Source organism: Salmo salar, chromosome ssa17 (genome assembly GCF_905237065.1).
Source record: "Salmo salar chromosome ssa17, Ssal_v3.1, whole genome shotgun sequence".
NCBI lineage: Eukaryota > Metazoa > Chordata > Actinopteri > Salmoniformes > Salmonidae > Salmo > Salmo salar.
Window position 1 is genome coordinate 65,995,698 of NC_059458.1, and position 20,389 is coordinate 66,016,086.

At 43.6% G+C, this 20,389-nt stretch overlaps 3 protein-coding genes across 6 annotated transcripts in view; 2 read left to right on the forward strand and 1 right to left on the reverse strand.

Annotated features, from left to right (window-relative positions):
* The first annotated feature begins 1,155 nt into the window (after positions 1 to 1,155).
* Positions 1,156 to 6,371, forward strand: LOC106576370 (inhibitor of nuclear factor kappa-B kinase-interacting protein). 2 transcript variants are annotated; one of them, XM_014153500.2, is made up of 4 exons: positions 1,171 to 1,767; positions 1,945 to 2,062; positions 4,149 to 4,370; positions 4,744 to 6,371. In XM_014153500.2, the coding sequence occupies exons 1-4, from the start codon at positions 1,547 to 1,549 to the stop codon at positions 5,362 to 5,364; spliced, it is 1,182 nt and encodes a 393-aa protein (XP_014008975.2). In that variant the 5' UTR covers positions 1,171 to 1,546; the 3' UTR covers positions 5,365 to 6,371. The 2 variants fall into 2 exon arrangements, with proteins under 2 accessions (XP_014008976.1, XP_014008975.2); XM_014153501.2 differs by lacking the exons at positions 4,149 to 4,370; positions 4,744 to 6,371 and adding an exon at positions 2,471 to 3,937 and having other exon boundaries at positions 1,156 to 1,767.
* Positions 6,372 to 12,005: 5,634 nt separating this feature from the next.
* Positions 12,006 to 15,816, reverse strand: LOC106576430 (cytoskeleton-associated protein 4). The gene is made up of 2 exons (XM_045699995.1): positions 15,196 to 15,816; positions 12,006 to 13,512 (listed from the first exon to the last, which is right to left on the reverse strand). Exons 1-2 carry the CDS (start codon positions 15,502 to 15,504, stop codon positions 12,274 to 12,276), a joined length of 1,548 nt encoding a protein of 515 aa, XP_045555951.1. The 5' UTR covers positions 15,505 to 15,816; the 3' UTR covers positions 12,006 to 12,273.
* Positions 15,817 to 17,320: 1,504 nt separating this feature from the next.
* LOC106576369 (UHRF1-binding protein 1-like) overlaps positions 17,321 to 20,389 on the forward strand; it is a 59,556-nt gene continuing 56,487 nt past the window's right edge. For 2 of the 3 annotated variants that reach the window (XM_045699993.1, XM_045699994.1), the window contains exon 1: positions 17,323 to 17,773. In XM_045699993.1, the coding sequence (XP_045555949.1) occupies positions 17,730 to 17,773 (44 nt within the window). In that variant the 5' untranslated portion in view covers positions 17,323 to 17,729. Of the gene's footprint in view, positions 17,774 to 20,389 lie in introns of all 3 variants that reach the window. The other variant, XM_045699992.1, reaches the window with a different exon arrangement.

The following is a 20,389-nucleotide window of genomic DNA, read 5'->3' on the forward strand; positions in this document are numbered from 1 at the left end:
TCATATTAAACACTATTATTGCACAAAGAGGGAGTCACTGCAACTTATTTTGTGACTTGTTAAGCAAATGTTTACTCTGCCAAAACAAAGGCTTTGAATACTTATTGACTCGACTATTCAGCGTTTCATTTTTTATTAATTTTAAACATTTAGAAAAACATAATTCCACTTTGACATGATGGGGTATTGTGTGTAGGCCAGTGACAAAAATATTAGTTTAATCAATTTTAAATTCAGGCTGTAACACAACAAAATGTGGAAAAAGTCAAGGGGTGTGAATACTTTCTGAAGACACTGTATGTAAATTGGTGAAATGTAATTTGCTCAATGCCAAATTAACTAAATGTTAGGCTACCTCCCGTTTTGTGTGTATTTTTTGCAGTGATGTAAAGTACTGAAGTAAAAATATTTTCAAGTACTACTTAAGTAGTTTTTTGGAATATCTGATCTGTACTTTACTATTTACATTTCTGACAACTTTTACTTCACTACATTCCTAAAGAAAACGGTGTACTTTTTACTCCAAACATTTTCAATGCTTAGCAGCACAGGAAAAGGGTCCAATTCACATACTTATCAAGAGAACATCCCTGGTCATCCCTATTGCCTCTGATCTGACGGACTCACTAAACACAAATGCTTTATTTTTAAATGATGTCTGAGTGTTGGAGTGTGCCCCTGGCTATCCATAAATACATAAAAACAAGAGAATTGTGCCGTCTGGTTGGCTTGAGATAAGGAATAAGAAATTATTCATACTTTTACTTTTAACATATTTTAGCAATTACATTTACTTTTGATACTTACGTATATTTAAAACCAAATACCTTTAGACTTTTACTCAAGTTGTATTTTAATGGGTGACTTTCACTTTTACTTGTCATTTTCTATTAAGGTATCTTTACTTTTACTCAAGTATGATCATTGAGTACTTTTTCCACCACCGATTTTTTTTGCTCCTTTGCATGAGTGAAGTGCGCTCATAACTGTGTTCTACTCTATTTGAGATTTTTCTGTGTCATCCTCATTTATTCTTATTAATACTAATTAGCCTTTACAACCTTGAAATACCGCACCGTTTTTCATGTTTCCTCAAACGGTCTATTGGGGAACGTTGAAATCAGAGGGCCTCGGCCTACTCATCATACAACGGGCGGCACGTTGTCATGTTTTCAGGCGTCAGCAGTCTACGTGGCTGGCTGACGCATTTTGTTCTTTTCCCCAAATTCCAAGGAGCGTTCAAGTGGTCGATTCCTTTACGGGAACTGTAGACTTGTTTCTATGCATTGGCAAGTAGAATTACTTTTATTTAAGGTTTATTTGATTATCTGAAATACCTAAATATTCTAAATTATATTCACATTTGAACGTATGCGTTTAACTTGAATTTGGATGGAGTTTCTTGCGCTAGTCTGCTGCGAAACTTCTAGAGCTGTGGGCCATTGTCGCTTGCAGTCGCAGCCGCTACTTTGAATCAATTCCTTTTCATGTAGGCCTAGTAGGCAATAGGAAACTGCAAGCCGAAACGTTGTTGCAGGCTACAAAAATGCCAAGTAATGAAGTAAAGCAAAGGAAGAAGACCGCGGCTCAGAAACAAAATGACGAACCGGTCGAAACGTCAAAGTACACTTCCGAAGATGAAGCAAAAAAAGCAAAAGCTACCGAAGGAAATAGCTTGGCTGAACGTAAAAGCTCCTCACCGTCCTCCCTGGATGTGAAAACGATAACTTGTCTACTGTCACTGATAGTTTGCATAGTGCTTACATGGTAAGTAAAAGTAAGCCTATTCATTTGCAAAGGGCATAAGAAAAATATTTACTTATAAAGGCCCGTGTGCTTATGGATAATTCCTATTTACTTTCATCTCGGCCAAACAATAGGAAATTAATAATTTTATGTTTGAGTTGGCCTATTCATGACGTTATTTCCCCCCATACATTACAGGGTGGTATTACAGCAGAATGCAAGATTCTTCGACGTGGAAGAAAAGTACAAACTACTGTCTGGGAAGACTGCAAGTCTCCTTGAAATGGAGGAGGAAGTCATCAAAGTGTCCAAGAAGGTATGTTTTGTTTCTATTGGAACTGTCTATCCATCTCTCTCCCGTGAAGAACAAGACACAAAAACATTATGCAGGGACGTTATGTGTGTTTATGTTATTGTGTGTATTGGTACTGTCATTGTCTTGCTTGTCACATAATGTAGGCCCCTCCCCCTTATTATTTAGCCCCTGCAGACATGTCTGCATTATTCATGTACTTTATTGCTGCAGTTATTATTGCATCTTGGATTGTATAGCCTATCCAGTGGAATTGAATTCTGTGATCAAATCACATTGTCTTCCTTAGAATTGCTATACGCATCTTTTGACTGAATGTGTGCATGTAATTGCATGGATTTGTACTGAGAATACTGAGGATCCCAGAGCCCTCCCAGAAACAGCCCTCCCTGTTTTGTGTTGCGGCTGCAGCTCGCCGCCTCCGAGGACGACCTGCAGGGGGCTCTCTCCACCTTCTCCCTGGCGACGCGCCTCGAACGTGACCTCTCCTCGCTCCATGCCGTCGTCATGGCGATGCAGGACGACGAGAACTCCGCCTCTCGCGATCTCCAGACAGTCAACGCCCGCTTCCTGAACGTGACTGAGACGTGGCAGACGGGCCTGGCCTCGGTGACCTCCGACCTGGCCTCTCTGAAGACGGAGTCACGTGAGGCGCACACCGGCGCCACGGACCGGGTGAACGAGGCCGAGCAGAGGGCCCGGGCGCTGGACGAGAGGCTGGAGGAGCTGGAGGACAGCACCCGCCGGAACACACGCGCCCTGGGCCGCACCGAGGACGAGGATGCCAAGCGGGCCCAGGACCAGCTGGACTGGAACACCAAGCAGCTCCACAAACTGGAGGACCAAGTCCGGAGCTTGCTCCGAGTAGATACCGAGTTAGTCGCCCAGCTAGAGGAGCACATCCCCCGGGCCCAGCAGTGCGAGGCTCACCTCCCGGCTGTGGAGGAGGCAGTGCGATCCATTCTGAGGCTGGGGGGGGACCTGGGGACGGCGGAGCGAAGGCTGGAGGAGCTCACCCTGCAGGTGTTTGGGACGGAGGACAGCATGCTTAAAGCCCTGACGGAGATCCTGGACATCAAGCAGGCTCTGGACGCCCTCCAGGCCCACAACAGCATCCTCAAGATGAGGAATGAGTTGGCCGTTGTCAAGGAGACGCTGGGACAGCTCAATAGGGGGGAGGAGCAACAGGACAACCAGGATAATTCTGGGACGCCGGATAGGGAAGGGGAGAGGGAGGGGTGAAAGGTCAAGGACCCAGAGCAGGATGAGCCACCCCAGCCGGTGCATAATGATGACCTCAGTGTGTGATGTCAATTTTAAACCATGGGAAGGAGTGGTCCTGTCATTCCATTTGTTTTAAAACTGCTGTTAAATCCTCACATAGTTAAACCATTGCTACGTTGTGTGATTTGTGCATTTTAACTGGCTATTACTAAAGTTTAGCGATACGTTTCATCAATAGGTTTTAAGTTCTTGTCTCACAAACATACTACTATCTCATATCAGCACCAATCAATGTTATCTGCACTGGCTGCTGAAAGTCAGCAACTGAATGTAGCGTCTGCACCCAAACACTGCTCCTGTAATCTGTAAAGGATATTATTGTTGCCTTGTCAGTGTCGGAAAGGAGAACAATTATGACCAGTACTCCAATATCATCAGGTACTCAAATGTTGAGTTTGTATACATTTTTTTTTATACACATTTTATATTCGAACAGTTTGACAGTTATGGCAGTATTGCATTTCAAATAAATGTGCCTTATTATCAGTGTTTCTCTGAATCTTTTAAATGTTCAAATTTGGTTAAATCTATTGTAAAAAAATGTCTTCTCTCTCCTATCTTGCATCTCTAGTAAATTAAAAGCAGTCTCAAATATCTTAGTGTTGTTACCCATTTATGTGCTCTATTTATTTGCACCAAACATCAGCTTTCTGTGTAACTTATGGACAGTCTCCCTGCATGTTGTTCAATGCATCCTATCTACCGGTCTATGACTGCATGATCTAGCTGGTCAGTCTTTTCCTATGTAAAGCTCCTTTCTAAAATGGCCGCCCTGCTCTGTCTTTCCACCTGTTTCCTGGCGCAGTGCGAGGGTGTCCAGAGCCTGTTGGAGCATATAGAGAGGCAGCCTGGTGGTCTCCTGCCCCACTTGGAGGCCCTGGAGCGGGATGTAAGCCAGCTGAAGGACTGGGCGTCCGGCCTAACGGAGAAACGCGGCCTGCACCAGGACAGAGTGGCAGCACTGACCGAGGCTGTGGGACAAATCGAGGGACGCACCTCTGCCATCACTAAGGATGTCAACACTAAGGTTTGGCAGCGGCCTCTGCTTTACTGTGCTTTCTTATTTTTTAAAGATGATTTAAGCCATCTAGATGCTCTAACTACTTTGGTAACCAAGATGTAATAACTCAGGCAATTACACAGGAACTGCAGATAAGATTCCTGAAACAATTACTGTATTGTAATAAACTGTAACTACTTTTATGTTTTAAAGTAGTTACGTAGTACAGTACTATGTAGTTACATTTAATAATACCAAGAAATGTATATTCCAAGTACTTAAAGGTTGAAGTCTCTCAAAACCAGAGGCAACTTGTTGAACAGAACCGTGGCATTAGAATAGAAAGGCAGTACATGTAAAGATTTGCCCATGAATCATCTTCCTCCTCTCCATCTCCTAGGTGGCGTCGGTGCGGACAGACGTGCGTCGGATGGATGGGCTCCAGTCGGAGGTGGAGTCTCTCCTGGAGAAGGTAACGGAGCTGGAGGAGAGGGCCGCCCAGGCCGAACGCAGCATGGTCAAACGTATCGGCGACCTGCTGGCCGGCAGCATCGACCGCATCCAGGGCCTCAAGGGCGCCACGGAGCGCAACGCCCAAGCCCTGGAGCAGCTCAAACGCCGCCTACCCGAGCTGTTCGCCAACGACCAGCAGATCTCAGAGCGCCTGAGGGAGCTGGAAAGCGGCCGTGCCCGATTGGTCCGCACGGTGACCTTTGCCGGCGACCTCAAGCCCAAGGTGGCGGCCATCAAGCGGGACTTCGGGGCGCTGGCTCCGCAGGTGGATGAGCTGACCCTGAGGATCGGCCGTCTGGCCGAGGATCTGACCAGGAGGGAGGAGGACATCGCAGAGCTACGGCAGACCTTCGCTAACCTCAGCGCTGTGGAGGAGGACCTAGGAGTTGTGACACAGCAGTTGAGTCAGATAGTTAAGCCTGAGATGCAGGTAGTGGGAGGAGAGATGCTTCTGCAGAAAGTCAACGTGAGTCAAGCCCTCCCTCAGACACTGGAAGGAGAGCTGTGAAGGAGTGCTTTTCTATAAGCTATAGATCTACAGAGTAAATGGCAAACTTTCAGCTTGTCACCAATCCTTCCCTTACAATAACTTGCACATTTTTGTAAATGTAAACAGAGTTTGCTGATCTCTCTACACCCATGGTTGACCCCACCTAGCTCTTACAACAGGTACTTCTGGATTCCCCCCAGAGATCTTGATTAATGTAAGCAATATAATGGAAACCACAGAAGAACAGGTTACTCCCCCTATAATGTACATTCCAGTATACTTTCCATTGACTGTATACCTATACAGATCTTTAGGGGGTTGAGAGGTAAGTCCTAGGGGTTAGGTTGAGACTAACTGGGCCTTTTGTCTAGAATGCTGACTAACGTATGTTGCTCTACAAATTGTATCCTTGAATGAACCTGTCATATGTGTAGGTTGGCATTTATTGCGATGAATCTTGTCCTGGAGGCAGAGCTGAGCAATTTCCACTAGAAGGGCCAGTGGCAAAGTCAAAATTCATGAAAACAAAAATGTGCTTGTTGGTCTTAATTTAAGGTTAGCAGTGTGGTTTAGGTTAGGTTTAAAATCAGATTTTATGACTGCGCCAGCTAGTGACTACCCTGCAGAGCTGCCTCCAGTACATGAGTCATCCCAATAAATGCCAACCTACGTCCTAGGAGGCTGGAATGTTATTTTTTGAGAACAATTCCATCAATCATGGTGAATGAGAGGTCTTGCTGGTCCACAGTTTTGGAATGTGAGCAGTCTCTTGAACAGTTTCCCCCTAATCAGTTGTCAGTCTGGCCAGTGGTGGGGTTGTAACAACTAGAGGTCGACCGATTATGATTTTTCAGCGCCGATACCGATTATTGGAGGACCCCCAAAAAAAGCCGATACCGATTAATCGGCCGATTCTTTTTATTTATTTGTAATAATGACAATTACAACAATTCTGAATGAACACTTATTTTAACTTAAGATAATACATCAATAAAATCAATTTAGCCTCAAATAAATAATGAAACATGTTCAATTTGTTTTAAATAATGCAAAAACAAAGTGTTGGAGAAGAAAGTAAAAGTGCAATATGTGCCATGTAAAAAAGCTAACATTTAAGTTCCTTGCTCAGAACATGAGAACATATGAAAGTTGGTGGTTCCTTTTAACATGAGTCTTCAATATTCCCAGGTAAGAAGTTTTAGGTTGTAGTTATTATAGGACTATTTCTCTCTATACGATTTGTATTTCATATACCTTTGACTATTGGATGTTCTTATAGGCACTTTAGTAGTGCAAGTGTAACAGTATAGCTTCCGTCCCTCTCCTCGCTCGAACCAGGAACACATCGACAACAGCCACCCTCGAAGCAGCGTTACCCATGCAGAGCAAGAGGAACAACTACTCCAAGTCTCAGAGCAAGTGATGTTTGAAACACTATTAGCGCGCACCCCGCTAACTAGCTAGCCATTTCACATCGGTTACACCAGCCTAATCTCGGGAGTTGATAGGCTTGAAGTCATAAACAGCACAATGCTTGAAGCATTGCGAAGAGCTGCTGGCAAACGCACGAAAGTGCTGTTTGAATGAATGCTTACGAGCCTGCTGGTGCCTACCACTGCTCAGTCAGACTGCTCTATCAAATCATAGACTTAATTATAACATAATAACACACAGAAATACGAGCCTTTGGTCATTAAAATGGTCGAATCCGGAAACTATAATTTCAAAAACAAAAACATTTCACTTTCAGTGACATACGGAACCGTTCTGTATTATCTAACGGATGGCATCCCTAAGTCTAAATATTGCTGTTACATTGTTCAACCTTCAATGTTATGTCATAATTAATTACGGCCTTTGTTAGGAATAAATGGACTTCACATAGTTCGCAATGAGCCAGGCAGCCCAAACTGCTGCATATACCCTGACTGCTTGCACGGAACGTAAGAGAATTGACACAATTTCCCGAGTTATAAGAAATTAATGTAAGCAGGCAATATTAACTAAATATGCAGGTTTAAAAATGTATACAGTGAGGGAAAAAAGTATTTGATCCCCTGCTGATTTTGTACGTTTGCCCACTGACAAAGAAATTATCAGTCTATAATTTTAATAAGAGCGTCTGCTAAATGACTTAAATGTAATGGTAGGTTTATTTGAACAGTGAGAGACAGAATAACAAAAAAATCCAGAAAACGTATGTCAACATTTTTTGAAAATGATTTGCATTTTAATGAGGGAAATAAGTATTTGACCCCTCTGCAAAACATGACTTAGTACTTGGTGGCAAAACCCTTGTTGGCAATCACAGAGGTCAGACATTTCTTGTAGTTGGCCACCAGGTTTGCACACATCTCAGGAGGGATTTTGTCCCACTCCTCTTTGCAGATCTTCTCCAAGTCATTAAGGTTTCGAGGCTGACGTTTGGCAACTCGAACCTTCAGCTCCCTCCACAGATTTTCTATGGGATTAAGGTCTGGAGACTGGCTAGGCCACTCCAGGACCTTAATGTGCTTCTTCTTGAGCCACTCCTTTGTTGCCTTGGCTCTATGTTTTGGGTCATTGTCATGCTGGAATACCCATCTACGACCCATTTTCAATGCCCTGGCTGAGGGAAGGAGGTTCTCACCCAAGATTTGACGGAACATGGCCCCGTCCCTCGTCCCTTTGATGCGGTGAAGTTGTCCTGTCCCCTTAGCAGAAAAACACCCCCAAAGCATAATGTTTCCACCTCCATGTTTGACGGTGGGGATGGTGTTCTTAGGGTCATAGGCAGCATTCCTCCTCCTCCAAACACGGTGAGTTGAGTTGATGCCAAAGAGCTCCATTTTGGTCTCATCTGACCACAACACTTTCACCCAGTTGTTCTCTGAATCATTCAGATGTTCATTGGCAAACTTCAGACGGGCATATATATGTGCTTTCTTGAGCAGGGGGACCTTGTGGGCACTGCAGGATTTCAGTCCTTCACGGCGTAGTGTGTTACCAATTGTTTTCTTGGTGACTATTGTCCCAGCTGCCTTGATATCATTGACAAGATCCTCCCGTGTAGTTCTGGGCTGATTCCTCACCGTTCTCATGATCATTGCAACTCCACGAGGTGAGATCTTGCATGGAGCCCCAGGCCGAGGGAGATTGACAGTTCTTTTGTGTTTCATCCATTTGCGAATAATCGCACCAACTGTTGTCACCTTCTCACCAAGCTGCTTGGTGATGGTCTTGTAGCCCATTCCAGCCTTGTGTAGGTCTACAATCTTGTCCCTGACATCCTTGGAGTGCTCTTTGGTCTTGGCCATGGTGGAGAGTTTGGAATCTGATTGATTGATTGCTTCTGTGGACAGGTGTCTTTTATACAGGTAACAAACTGAGATTAGGAGCACTCCCTTTAAGAGTGTGCTCCTAATCTCAGCTTGTTACCTGTATAAAAGACACCTGGGAGCCAAAAATCTTTCTGATTGAGAGGGGGTCAAATACTTATTTCCCTCATTAAAATGCAAATAAATGTATAACATTTTTGACATGTGTTTTTCTGGATTTTTTTGTTGTTATTCTGTCTCTCACTGTTCAAATAAACCTACCATTAAAATTATAGACTGATCATTTCTTTGTCAGTGGGCAAACGTACAAAATCAGCAGGGGATCAAATACTTTTTTCCCTCACTGTACTTGTGTATTGATTTTAAAGAAAGGCATTGATGTTTATGGTTGGGTATATTGGTGCCACGACAGTGCTTTTTTCGCAAATGCGCTTGTTAAATCATCACCCGTTTGTCGAAGTAGGCTGTGATTCAATGAGAAATTAACAGGCACCGCATCGATTATATGCAACGCAGGACACACTAGATAAACTAGTAATATCATCAACGATGTGTAGTTAACTAGTGATTATGTTAAGATTGATTGTTTTTTATAAGATAAGTTTAATGCTAGCTAGCAACTTACCTTGGCTTCTTGCTGCCCTCGCATAACAGGTAGTCAGCCTGCCACGCAGGCTCCTCGTGGAGTGCAATGTAAGGCAATGTTAGAGCGTTGGACTAGTAACTGGAAGGTTGCAAAAACGAATCCCCGAGCTGACAAGTTAAAAATCTGTCGTTCTGCCCCTGAACAAGGCAGTTAACCCACTGTTCCTAGGCCGTCATTGAAAATAAGAATGTGTTCTTAACTGACTTGCCTAGTTAAATAAAGGTGTATCAAAATGTTAAAAAAATAATACATCGGAAAATCGGTGTTCAAAAATACCGATGACCAATTATGAAAACTTGAAATCGGCCCTAATTAATCGGTCGACCTCTAGTAACAACACTGCTTGACCCAAGTGTGATATGCACACGGGTATGCTCAGGCTAAGGGGTCTGTTCAGGAGGAATGTTATGCTACAATATGATTCTGTACAATAGGGAATGATGATGTCAGCGCTATACATTGTACCTGTAATGTTCTCAATAGTTCACAGTGCTGAATACATGCCCTGGGGTTCCACATGGCTAGCTAGTCCTGCTAGTTTTTGCATCTCTGCCATCAATCAAATCGAAATGAGTCTGTGGTTTAAAGGTATAGGGACCTAAAATAGAATACTGAACGCTGCAGCCCGCAAGGCAATGGAGCTATGCCTGTGCACATGCTGGTGTAAACAATCTGTCACCAGGAGTTTATTCAATGGGGCTGACTGCAGAGCAATGCAGATAGAAATGTGTGGCATAGAGCTGTGATTCATGTCAGAGAGTTGTTTCTGTTCTGTGTTTAACATTTTTATCTGCAACATTGCTGACGTTGCACTCCTCTGATAAAAAACCCTTGGGCTTATTCAGTAGGTTACTGTATGTTCCGATAGAAAGATGTGTAGAACAGACATCACGATCATGTAGGATAGGGAAGCATGCTAATCTATTGATTTCTAGGGCTACTCCACTGAGTAAGCCTCCAGGTGTTTTACAGGAAATGTACGTCTGAAGGAGGAAGTATGTATCGGAGCTGAACAATAAGCTGACGACCTCACAGCCAATCACCAAAGGCCAATCTCCAACCCGAGAGCTAATCACAACTTGTTTAACATGCACATTGGCATGTCATCTCTAAAGATAAAGTTGAACCTACACATACCTGGAATTGCTCAATGACAAGCAGACATTGAGACGCAGATTGCAGCTGGTCTTTGGGTAAAGAGTGTGGACACCATACCACCGTTTTAACTAAAGCTAATTACATGTACAGATCACACCACATGTATTTACTGTAGCCATTCCTTTAAACTGTCACAACCCCATTGTAGTGGTGTTGGGACACTGCAGAGATTGTGTTTTTTGTTTGTTTATAGCCTTGGATATATTGTTCTTCGTGTGAGGGATGTGCTTAATAAATTATGTCAATTTGACGTTTGTGTGTACTCTGTATTCCCTATACATGTTTATGCGTTTCCTTGTACATGTTGAGGCAATGGCACCTGTTGAATGGAAGGTTGTGTGTGTGTGTGTGTGTATGTGAGGACTCAAATCAGGTTATGAGTGGCCTATCAGGAAATTATTGGATTAGCCTCAAGCAATCTCCTTCCCTCTTCAGGTAAAGTAATTACTTTCAAATTCTCACTTGACTGACCCAGAAGTGTTTCCTAATTAAATATTCCAATACGCTTTTTATGAAGCATCACAGACTGTATTAAGTCCACTTATATACTCAGTCTGAAGCGCCAGATTATATGTCAAATGGCATCCCATTCCCTACATATGGTGAGCTCCATTCATATTGGGACAGTGGCGTTGTTGTTGTTTTGGCTCTGTACTCCTGCACTTTGGATTTGAAATGGTATAAAGTGCAGACTGTCAGCTTTAATTTGAGGATATTTTCATCCATATTGGGTGACCATTTAGAAATTACAGTACTTTTTGTTCATAGTCCCCCCATTTTATGGGACTAGATCAATTATGTGACAACAAATTTGTTGGATGCATTTGCTGTTTGATTTGTTTGTCAGATTATTTTGTGCCCAATAAAAATGAATGGATGCTATCATGATTATGGATAGTCCTGAATTAATTGTTAATAATGAGTGAGAAATTTAAAGCATAAATATCCTACTCCCCAAAAATTCCTACCTCTCACCATTACAATAACAGGGTACGATGTACAAACAGTGCTGTAATTTCCAAACTATTCACTCAATATGGATGAAAATAAAAAATGAAAGTTGACAGTCTGCACTTTAACCTCAGTCATTATATCATTTCAAATCCAAAGTGCTGGAGTACAGAGCCAAAACAACAAAAAGTGTGTCACTGTCCCAAAACTTTTGGAGCTCACTGTAGTACACTACTTTTACTAGAGCCATATGGGCCCTGGTCAAAAGTAGTGCACTATATAGGAGATAGGGAGCCATTTGGAGCACATGCCTAGAGTGAGCCTTTAAATGAACTGGGAGTGCTTTAACCTTGTAGCCTGTATCCTATGAAGGATTTCTATGATCTTTATCCAATGATCTTCTAGAAACAGGCCGACCCACTCTCACCTTTCACCTCAATACTCACCTCCAGTGAGATTGATGAAGTGTGGTGGTGTGCAAAATGGCTACCTTGCATCTGTCACGGAGACAGTTGGAGTGAGTTAGTCCCATACAATGTACGATGAAGATTTTATAATATACATGTAAATCAATTCAAAGCCTTGTCTACACAGAAATGTGGTGGCCCAATTTAATTTTTGAAACAAAACACAATCAGTAAACCATAACACGCTCCTGAACAAGAGCTTATATTGCAAGTTGGGTTTGTGAAAGCACCCGTAACAGAATCTGACTAAATGAAAAACTCAAATGAGAAAAAATACAAATAAACAAACAAAAAACTACAGTGCAGTGTTGTATTAAAATTCACAGCAGTCCACGTTTCCCATTTCTCATTGACCCAACCCAGTCTGCCCCCCCTCTTCCTCTTCTTCCTACGCTCCCCTTACACCTTCTTGCTCTTCGGCTGGGGCTTTGGTCACGGCCTCCAATGAGCTAATGGTCTTCTGTAGTGACCCCTGTAGGGCTTCGATGGCCTTCTCATGGCTCTCCAGCTTGGCAGCTTTCCCCACCAGGCCATCCACGGTGCTCTTCAGCTTCTCCAGCTCTGGTGGGGGGTGGCTGGTTGACTTGGAGACTTCCCCCAGGGCTTCCAGCTTCTGCTCCAGCCCCTCTATCTGCTGCCCCAGGCTAGAGTCCCTGGAAGCCAGATTGGTCTGAGCGCCACTCAGTGTGACCACGTTGGACTGGAGCTCCCCTAGGCTGCCCTTCAGCTCCTCTAGCTCTCCCTGTAGAGTGGCCCGGGCCTTCTCGGCTGCCGTGCTCTGGGCGGCGAGCGTGCTCTCGTGGGAATTGTACTTGGCAAGAAGAGCCTCAACCTTGGAAGTCAGGTCTGTTAGCGACACCGCCAGGGAGTCTCCGCCCTCCTCCGTCACTTTTAGTCTGACCTCCAGACCGTCGGACCTCTGCTCAGCCCTGGCCGATTCCCCCCGCAGTTCCTTCTCCAGACTGTGTAGAGCTTTGGTGGCCAGCTCCAGGCTGCTCTGCAGGCTCTGGTCCTGATCTGTCAATGCCTGGATGCCTGCCTCTGCCCCCGACACCTGCTGCCGCAGGCTCCCCGCCGTCTCCTGCACCAGCAACCTCACCGCCTCCACTTCCTGTGACATCGAGGCTATTTCCTGGTTACGGGTCTGGAGCTCCGCCCCCACTGCGGCAATCTGCTCCCTCAGCGAATAGGCAGACTCATTGGTGGCCTGCTTAGTGGCGCTGAGAACGGCGACGGTGTCGACAATGGCAGTCAGTTCCTGCCTGATCAGCTCCGGGTCCTCCATGTCGTCCAGACGGGCTTTGAGGTCAGCCAACTGACTTTGAGTCTCACCCTGGGCCTCGGTGAACTCAGTCACGCTGTCCGCGATGGAGGCACTCAACTCAGCCAGGCGCTCCTCCACCGTCTTCTCCAGGGAAGAGAAGTCCCGCTCTCTGGCCTCCTTCACCTCCTTGATGCCTTCTGATAGGTCAACCAGCAGTTCGTTCTGGAGCCTCTGAAGAGCCTCCTCCACCCGCCGTGTCTCCACCTCGCCCTTCCTCACCGCCCGGCTCCCCGCCTCCTGCTCTGCCCGCATGATGCCCAGTGCTGACTCCAACCCGTCTACAGCGCCCCTCACGTTGTCCACCTACACAACCACAGACAGGGAATCATACACAGTGTACAAAACATGAAGAACACCTGCTCTTTCCATGACATAGAGACTGACCAGGTGAATCCAGGTGAAAGCTATGAGCCCTTATCACTTGTTAAATCCACTTCAATCAGTGTAGATGAAGGGGAGGAGCCAGGTTAAAGAAGGATTTTTAATCCTTGAGACATGGATTGTGTCATTCAGAGGGTGAATGGGCAAGAAAAAATATTTAAGTGCCTTTGAACGGGGTACGGTAGTAGGTGCCAGGCGCACTGGCTTGTGTCCGGAACTGCAACGCTGCTGGGTTTTTCACGCTCAACAGTTTCCTGTGTGTATCAAGAATGGTTCACCACCCAAAGGACATCCAGCCAACTTGACACAACTGTGGGAAGCATTGGAGTCAACATGGGCTAGCATCCCTGTGGAACACTTTCGAAACCTTGCAGAGCCCATGTCCAGGCAAATTTTGACTGTTCTGAGGGCAAAAGGGGGTGCAACTCAATATTAGGACGGTGTTCTTAATGTTTTGTACACTCAGTGTAGGTAAATCTTTGGTCATCAATACAGATTAGGGCCTTAATGATTATTCGATTAGTCTTTAATGATTAATGTGTCAAATCCTTACAATCTGTCACATCCCTACTATAAATACTGTATGTATGCATAAATAATATAATAGCCACATTATCTAACACTATTACTACTATTAAATTGTATAACACAGGTTTCAAGCTGTACATCTGTATAGTCACACCTGTGTACTGGAAACACAGGTACAATACATTCCAAGAAAGTTGGAAGAGGGTGGAAGAGCCTATCCCTGACCAGTCATTTGCCTGACAAAATAGTTTTTTGGCTTGGTAGTTATTGAAATAGACTTTATAGCTTGCAGTGGAAGACACAGTTAATCACATACTGTAGCTTTATACAACAATAGTTGACACAGCCTCACATAGGAAGTTTACATATAGGAGACTGCAATGCATGTTTCAGGATTTACTTGTTGAATGTGTGTTCTTAGCAAATGTTTTTCCCTGAGGGGTTTCTTTACCACATTTACCTAGTTACAGTAACTTACGAGTAGGTTACGTAGCTTTATTACATAACTCAGCTATTTCTCAGCCTGTGGGGTAGATCTACATATGCCGCTTTAAAAAACAACTGTAAGCATCCAGTTCAAACTGGTTTAGTTCAAACTGGTCTGGGAGATCTCAATTTATGCATGACAAGTTGATTGAAGTTACATAAAGGCTTGAAAATAAGTGAATGAATGAAGGAAGGAATAACTGATTGACCGAATTAATTAATGCAGGAACATAGCTAGCTGGATAAAAATGTAAGATCATTTATGGGGTGCATTCCTCAGTTCTATAGAAATATAGCTTCCCTTTTTATTATAAAGGATGTAGTATTTCCATTAACCTGGATTTGTTTTTGTTGCAATGTCAGTACTCTCTCTCTAGGAAAGAATAGCATAGATTGCATCTGTACTTTTCTTGTGCCAGCTCATCAAGCTTTAGGAGGAGGGGGAGGTGGCCCTCTTCTAGCCATTTCTTCTCTGTAGTCTATATGTTCATCATATCTAGTTTTGGTGTGCGGTCTTCAACAGCCTGCCTTATCTCGTGACCTAGTCATTAAATGGCTAGTGGTTAGTCCTAAATCGATTGCATTGCTTACCTGTTGAAGAACATTCTCTACTTTGTGCGCAACCTCTGCATTTTTCCGTACGGTCTCTTCATTTCTGCTGCTGATTTGATGAACTTCTTTCAACACTTGTTGTAGATAAATAGCAGCAAAGCCCGCAGCGGCTACTAATGCGATATAACATAAAGCAGCTATAACTTTGACCCAACTCCCCGACCCCGAACCCTGGATTGAGGGGCTACCATTACTACTAGGTTTCGGACTTTTCTTCGCCACGTCATCTTGCGTGGGTGAAGCAGTCTTTTCGCTTAAATTGTTCTTGTTTCTGTGTCTCGCAGTCATGTCTGATGTGGCTTTCTACCAGGGGGTCCGAGGAAGTGTGAGGCTGGTCTCTACAGATGCTGTGTACTGTCTTCGCCGTACATTTAGCGTGTCAGTGAGCGCGATGTGGATTTTTGTAGAACTCTGTTCGCGTTGAGGTATGCGAAAAAGGGGCGTGTCTCTTGTTGTGGGACCTGACGTTCTGTCTCCAATGGCGATGGAATTATGGAATCAAGACTTCAGAAACACAGTAACTAGTTCTGATAAAGTTGAGGAAAAAACTAGGCCTATTTATTTGGAATAATAGAATTAGGCCCATTGATGTTTCATGTCTTTCAAACCCTGTTTATATAAGCCAAAATCCTGGTATAGGATAGCCTAAACATGTCTAGAAAAATAATGATCTCAGAAATCAACTGATGTAATTTGTTTCAATACTGTACCAACAGTAAAGAGGAGGGGTTGTTGGATAGTTTTTTCCCTCTCATTTGCTCCTCCCTTCATACGTGGCAACTAGAGTAGAGTTATCGTGTATGCCTCGACATCCTTTCCTAGAGTTCTCTCAATCCAAGGCATGTTGCTATTCCAGACTAGATCAGGAAGTGTTTCGAACAACTATTCATGTAAAAAAAAATAAAAAATGGTTTTACCATTAACAATGCATGTTAACAAATAGGCCTATTTTCAATTTCTTCCATTGTGCCGAAGTCACTAGGCTATTGGCATACTATTACCTAATCAGCGTAACCTAATCACTAGCCTATGCTATGTAGCTATGTGCCCTCCAAATCATGATGGGATTGCTGTCACCGATTGCAAACTGCAAACCTATAGAGTTGGACATTTGAATAGTTTCAATAACATTTAGCTAGCACCACAATGCAAATTAAAAAAACAAATGCATATTTTACACAAAATGGATAACAAAACACTCTGTTTTCTATTAATCTGCCACAAAATAATTGTTTTCACGTGTGTTTTTAAAGGTTTGATAAAAGTTGCAGGATGATTTAGTTATCTGATGTTTGTACACTCCAAGCACTTTGGCCGTTGTCCAATAGAGTCTAACTGCAGACTCTCAGGACCCTCTGTATACTGCCACTTACTGGTGGGACATAATATCTCAGGCTCCCCTCCAACGCCAGGACACCTCAGTGAGTACGGTTACATGCACACAATAAAGCCACTATTGTGGCTAGTCATATTAATATAATAGTTCAATTAAAACGTTTACATGCTTTGCAAGAATAACAATTTCCCTAATAATCCTATGTATATGGACACATCTGAAATCAGGCTACCTGATGGAGCTCTGATACATGCAGAAAATCAGCAATCACAGAGACATGTTATTTAAAGCGTATTTGATTCTTAGTTCGGACATATAAAGTTTGTATGTGAAAAATACTTCTAAGACGCATACATTCAGTTGTTCCATTGTAGTATAATCATTGTGCAATGTTTTATCTTAAAATTGGTGTGTAATCTGCTGATGTGTTGGATAGCAGATGTACGTGGGGGCGAAGGACACTGCGTACCGTTCATTGTGTGTTAGTTTCGACCTAAAGTGAGTTGTCAGTCGTTTGGACGCTATCCTCTCTGTGGAAAACAGAAAAAAATATTCTGCTTAACGTGTCAGACCCGGAAGTGATGGTCCTGGCATTGGAGAGGGGCCTGAGAGGTGATGGGCCTGATAGATGACAGCTGCAGCTGGACCCCTCTCCCTGCCTTTGTCCACCAGAGGTCCCTGAATGACAGTCTTTCGAGAGGAGACTGGAACTGCACTCACAGGTAGATGGTACCCCGTCGGCGAAAAAAATCGCAGCAGCCCCAACCCCAAATATCTCCCGTGCGGATGTACTCAGCCACAGTAAAAACGGGCAATTACGGTTTCACTTCTAAAATAAAACAATACATGGGACAATGCTGACGTAATGCCTGAGTCATCCATGCTCCGCCCGCAAGTCTTGTATCTTTGACTTTGGTCGGCGCAGGCCCATCAGACGTTGTGACAGCACAGGCCGTGTTTCCAGGTGCTGTTGCAGTGAAGATGGACTTTAGCACTAGTTGTAATGGCTTATTTGCCTTCTGAAGCTAGCTGTGTCTCGGAGGTTTGTTTTTCCCTGTCAAATCTCCGTGGGAAGGGAACAAGAACTGGGCTAGCCTCACAAAGACCACAAAAAATGCACCCTGACTCAGAATTGAGAATTTGAACTGCATCGCTGGGATAAATCATTTATGCGGTCATGGCTGGGCTGATCAAGAAACAGATCCTCAAACACCTCTCCAGGTCAGTGTCAATCGATATGAACCAGGCGGAGAGACAAAATACAACAAACTCCCAAAGGGGTTTCATTTGGGAACCAAGCTAGCGCGTTAGCAGCGTTGTGCCATAGCGCGCGGGAGGCCACTTACTCACTATGCTTGCGCAGCTGAACTTGGTTAGGGTAGTTAGCTAGCTAGCTAGCCAGTTAGGAGCAAGTTTGCTTGTTGTTGGTTGCCAAAAAAAGACCGGTGTCTGACGTGTTTAGTTAGCTAGCTAACTGGTTTGTTCGCTTACTGGTTATGGCTAACCTTGCGTATTGTTGTTAACGCAACTAATCTTCCTAGCCTAGGCTCCACCAGTACGTTAACATTAGTTGGCTAGCTATGTCCCGGTAATCATTGTTTAGCCAGATATAGCAAGTTTTCTATTAGCTAGGTTACATCAGTCAATGATTGTCATTAGCCACCTAGTTAGCCAGGTAAACTACACTAGTTAGCTATCTAGCAGCATAAGCTTCTGGCATAGACAAACACGCCACGTACTGCACTGACAGCTAGTACTACATCCAACCAGGTCTCAGAACATTTCGTATTATTCTGTTCATTTAGTAACGTCATATGTTACGTTTCGTATGGTATGTATTACTTTTTGGATGTCCATCACCCATTTCGTATGTTAAATTACAATTCGTATTATATGTTACGTATTCCCAAAACACAATATGTTACGAATTTGGGTGAAGGGTTAGCTAAGTAGTTGCAAGGTAACTAAAAAGTAGTAAGTAGTTGAAAAGTTGGTAAAATGCAAACGTTGTCCATGATGATATTCAAACTCAACCTTTTGGGTTGCTAGACGTTCACGCTATAAGCCCACCCGGACCAACCAACCACCCCACTTTTTAGTTTTTGCTTTAAGTAACCATCTGTCTTACTTTATATTTGGTATGGTTACTAATCATAATAAATCTAATGTCTCGGGTTTCCGTGCAAAATAATACGAAATGCTCTGAGACCAGGTTGCCACATCGGGGAAAGTTGTCATTTTGGGCGATTTTAATTTAATTAAATGTTTTTATTTAACCTTTATTTAACTAGGCAAGTCAGTTAAGAACAAATTCTTATTTACAATGACAGCCTACACCAGCCAAACCTGGACGACGCTTGGCCAATTGTGCACAGCCCTATGGGACTCCTAATCACGGCCGGTTGTGATACAGCCTGGATTCGAACCAGGGTGTCTGTAGTGACACCCCTTAGACCGTTGTGCCACTCGGGAGCCATTCTGAGTGGAACACACCAACTTTACTCTCTACTGCAGGGTTTTCCATACTCAGTACTAATCAATGCTTGATGATGAGTTGATTATTTGAATCAACAGTGTAGTTCTAGGGAAAAAACTAAGTGTGCACCCAGAGAGGCCCCAGGACCAAGATTGGGGAACTCTGCTCTATTGCACATTAGCCAAACTCATTCAACGGCAGGGTGAGTGTCTGCAGGTTTTTGCTCCTCCCTTGTACTTGATTGATTAATTAAGATCACTGATTAGTAAGGAACTCCCCTCATCTGGTTGTCTAGGTCTTAATCAAAAATCAGCAGACACTCGGTCCTCCATGGAATGAGTTTGACACCCCTGCTCTACTGTATTTACTTGCACCGGGGCTGTATGTATGTCCGCTCTTGCTTGCATTAGCAGCTTGGGATAATTATGCACCTTCCACAGCATAGAGATGACTAAGCACCTGTACACATCATACACACATGCCTTGTTTGTTTGCCAGTACCATGGACACTGAGCAGGGAAGATGGAGGCCTTGGTTGTTGTAGTCGGCAAAGTTTTGTGCCACCTTTTCCTCTCACAAGTATTTGATAAAGCGTTAATTGACACCATTTAATCAGCTAGGGAAGTGTAAAATATTTTTCACGGGTCATGGAGAGAAAAGACTACACCTGAGACTGAGTCTACACAATATAGTCCCTATGTTTGCAACACAGTCATCAGTTGTCCTACCCATTGTTATCGACAGCTTTCAGCTAGGCACATGCATTATTTATTGTTCCAGGTTGGTGCCCCGAGGGAAGTTCATTGAAATCCTTACCCATTATTTTCTAAAGGGAGAACTTCTCCTTAATAACATAAATTGCCTATCGCATTCAGTTGAACCTACCTACAACTGACTGATAATGATCCAAGAGCATTCACGTCCTTACACCTGTAGCTCCTAGAAAACTGGCTTTAAACAAAGCTTAGATAAAACCTTGAACCTTTTAGATGTAGGTTGAACCTCCCATGTTACCGGCTTGATAAGAATGAATGACTTGCAAACTGTTTTGGATTGACATAGAACAGTAAGCTTTGTTATAGTCACACACAATGCAGTTAAACAAGTGTTGTACCTTTTAGAAAGGGTGAAAGTGCATTGGACTTTTTAATGCATTGCTTCCTGCCAGCAATGCATTGTGAACAAAAGCCCTTTCAGTATTACCAGCGGAGCCCTTGGTATTTATGCGGCAAGGCAGAGGCTTTGATGGCTAGTGGTTGCTGTGCCCTTCATGGTCCCACAAACAGTGGCCACAGCCAAGTTTTACATACACAGCTTATGGCTGTCATTTCCTTTTAAGCCTTGTTCACACTGTAGGCCTT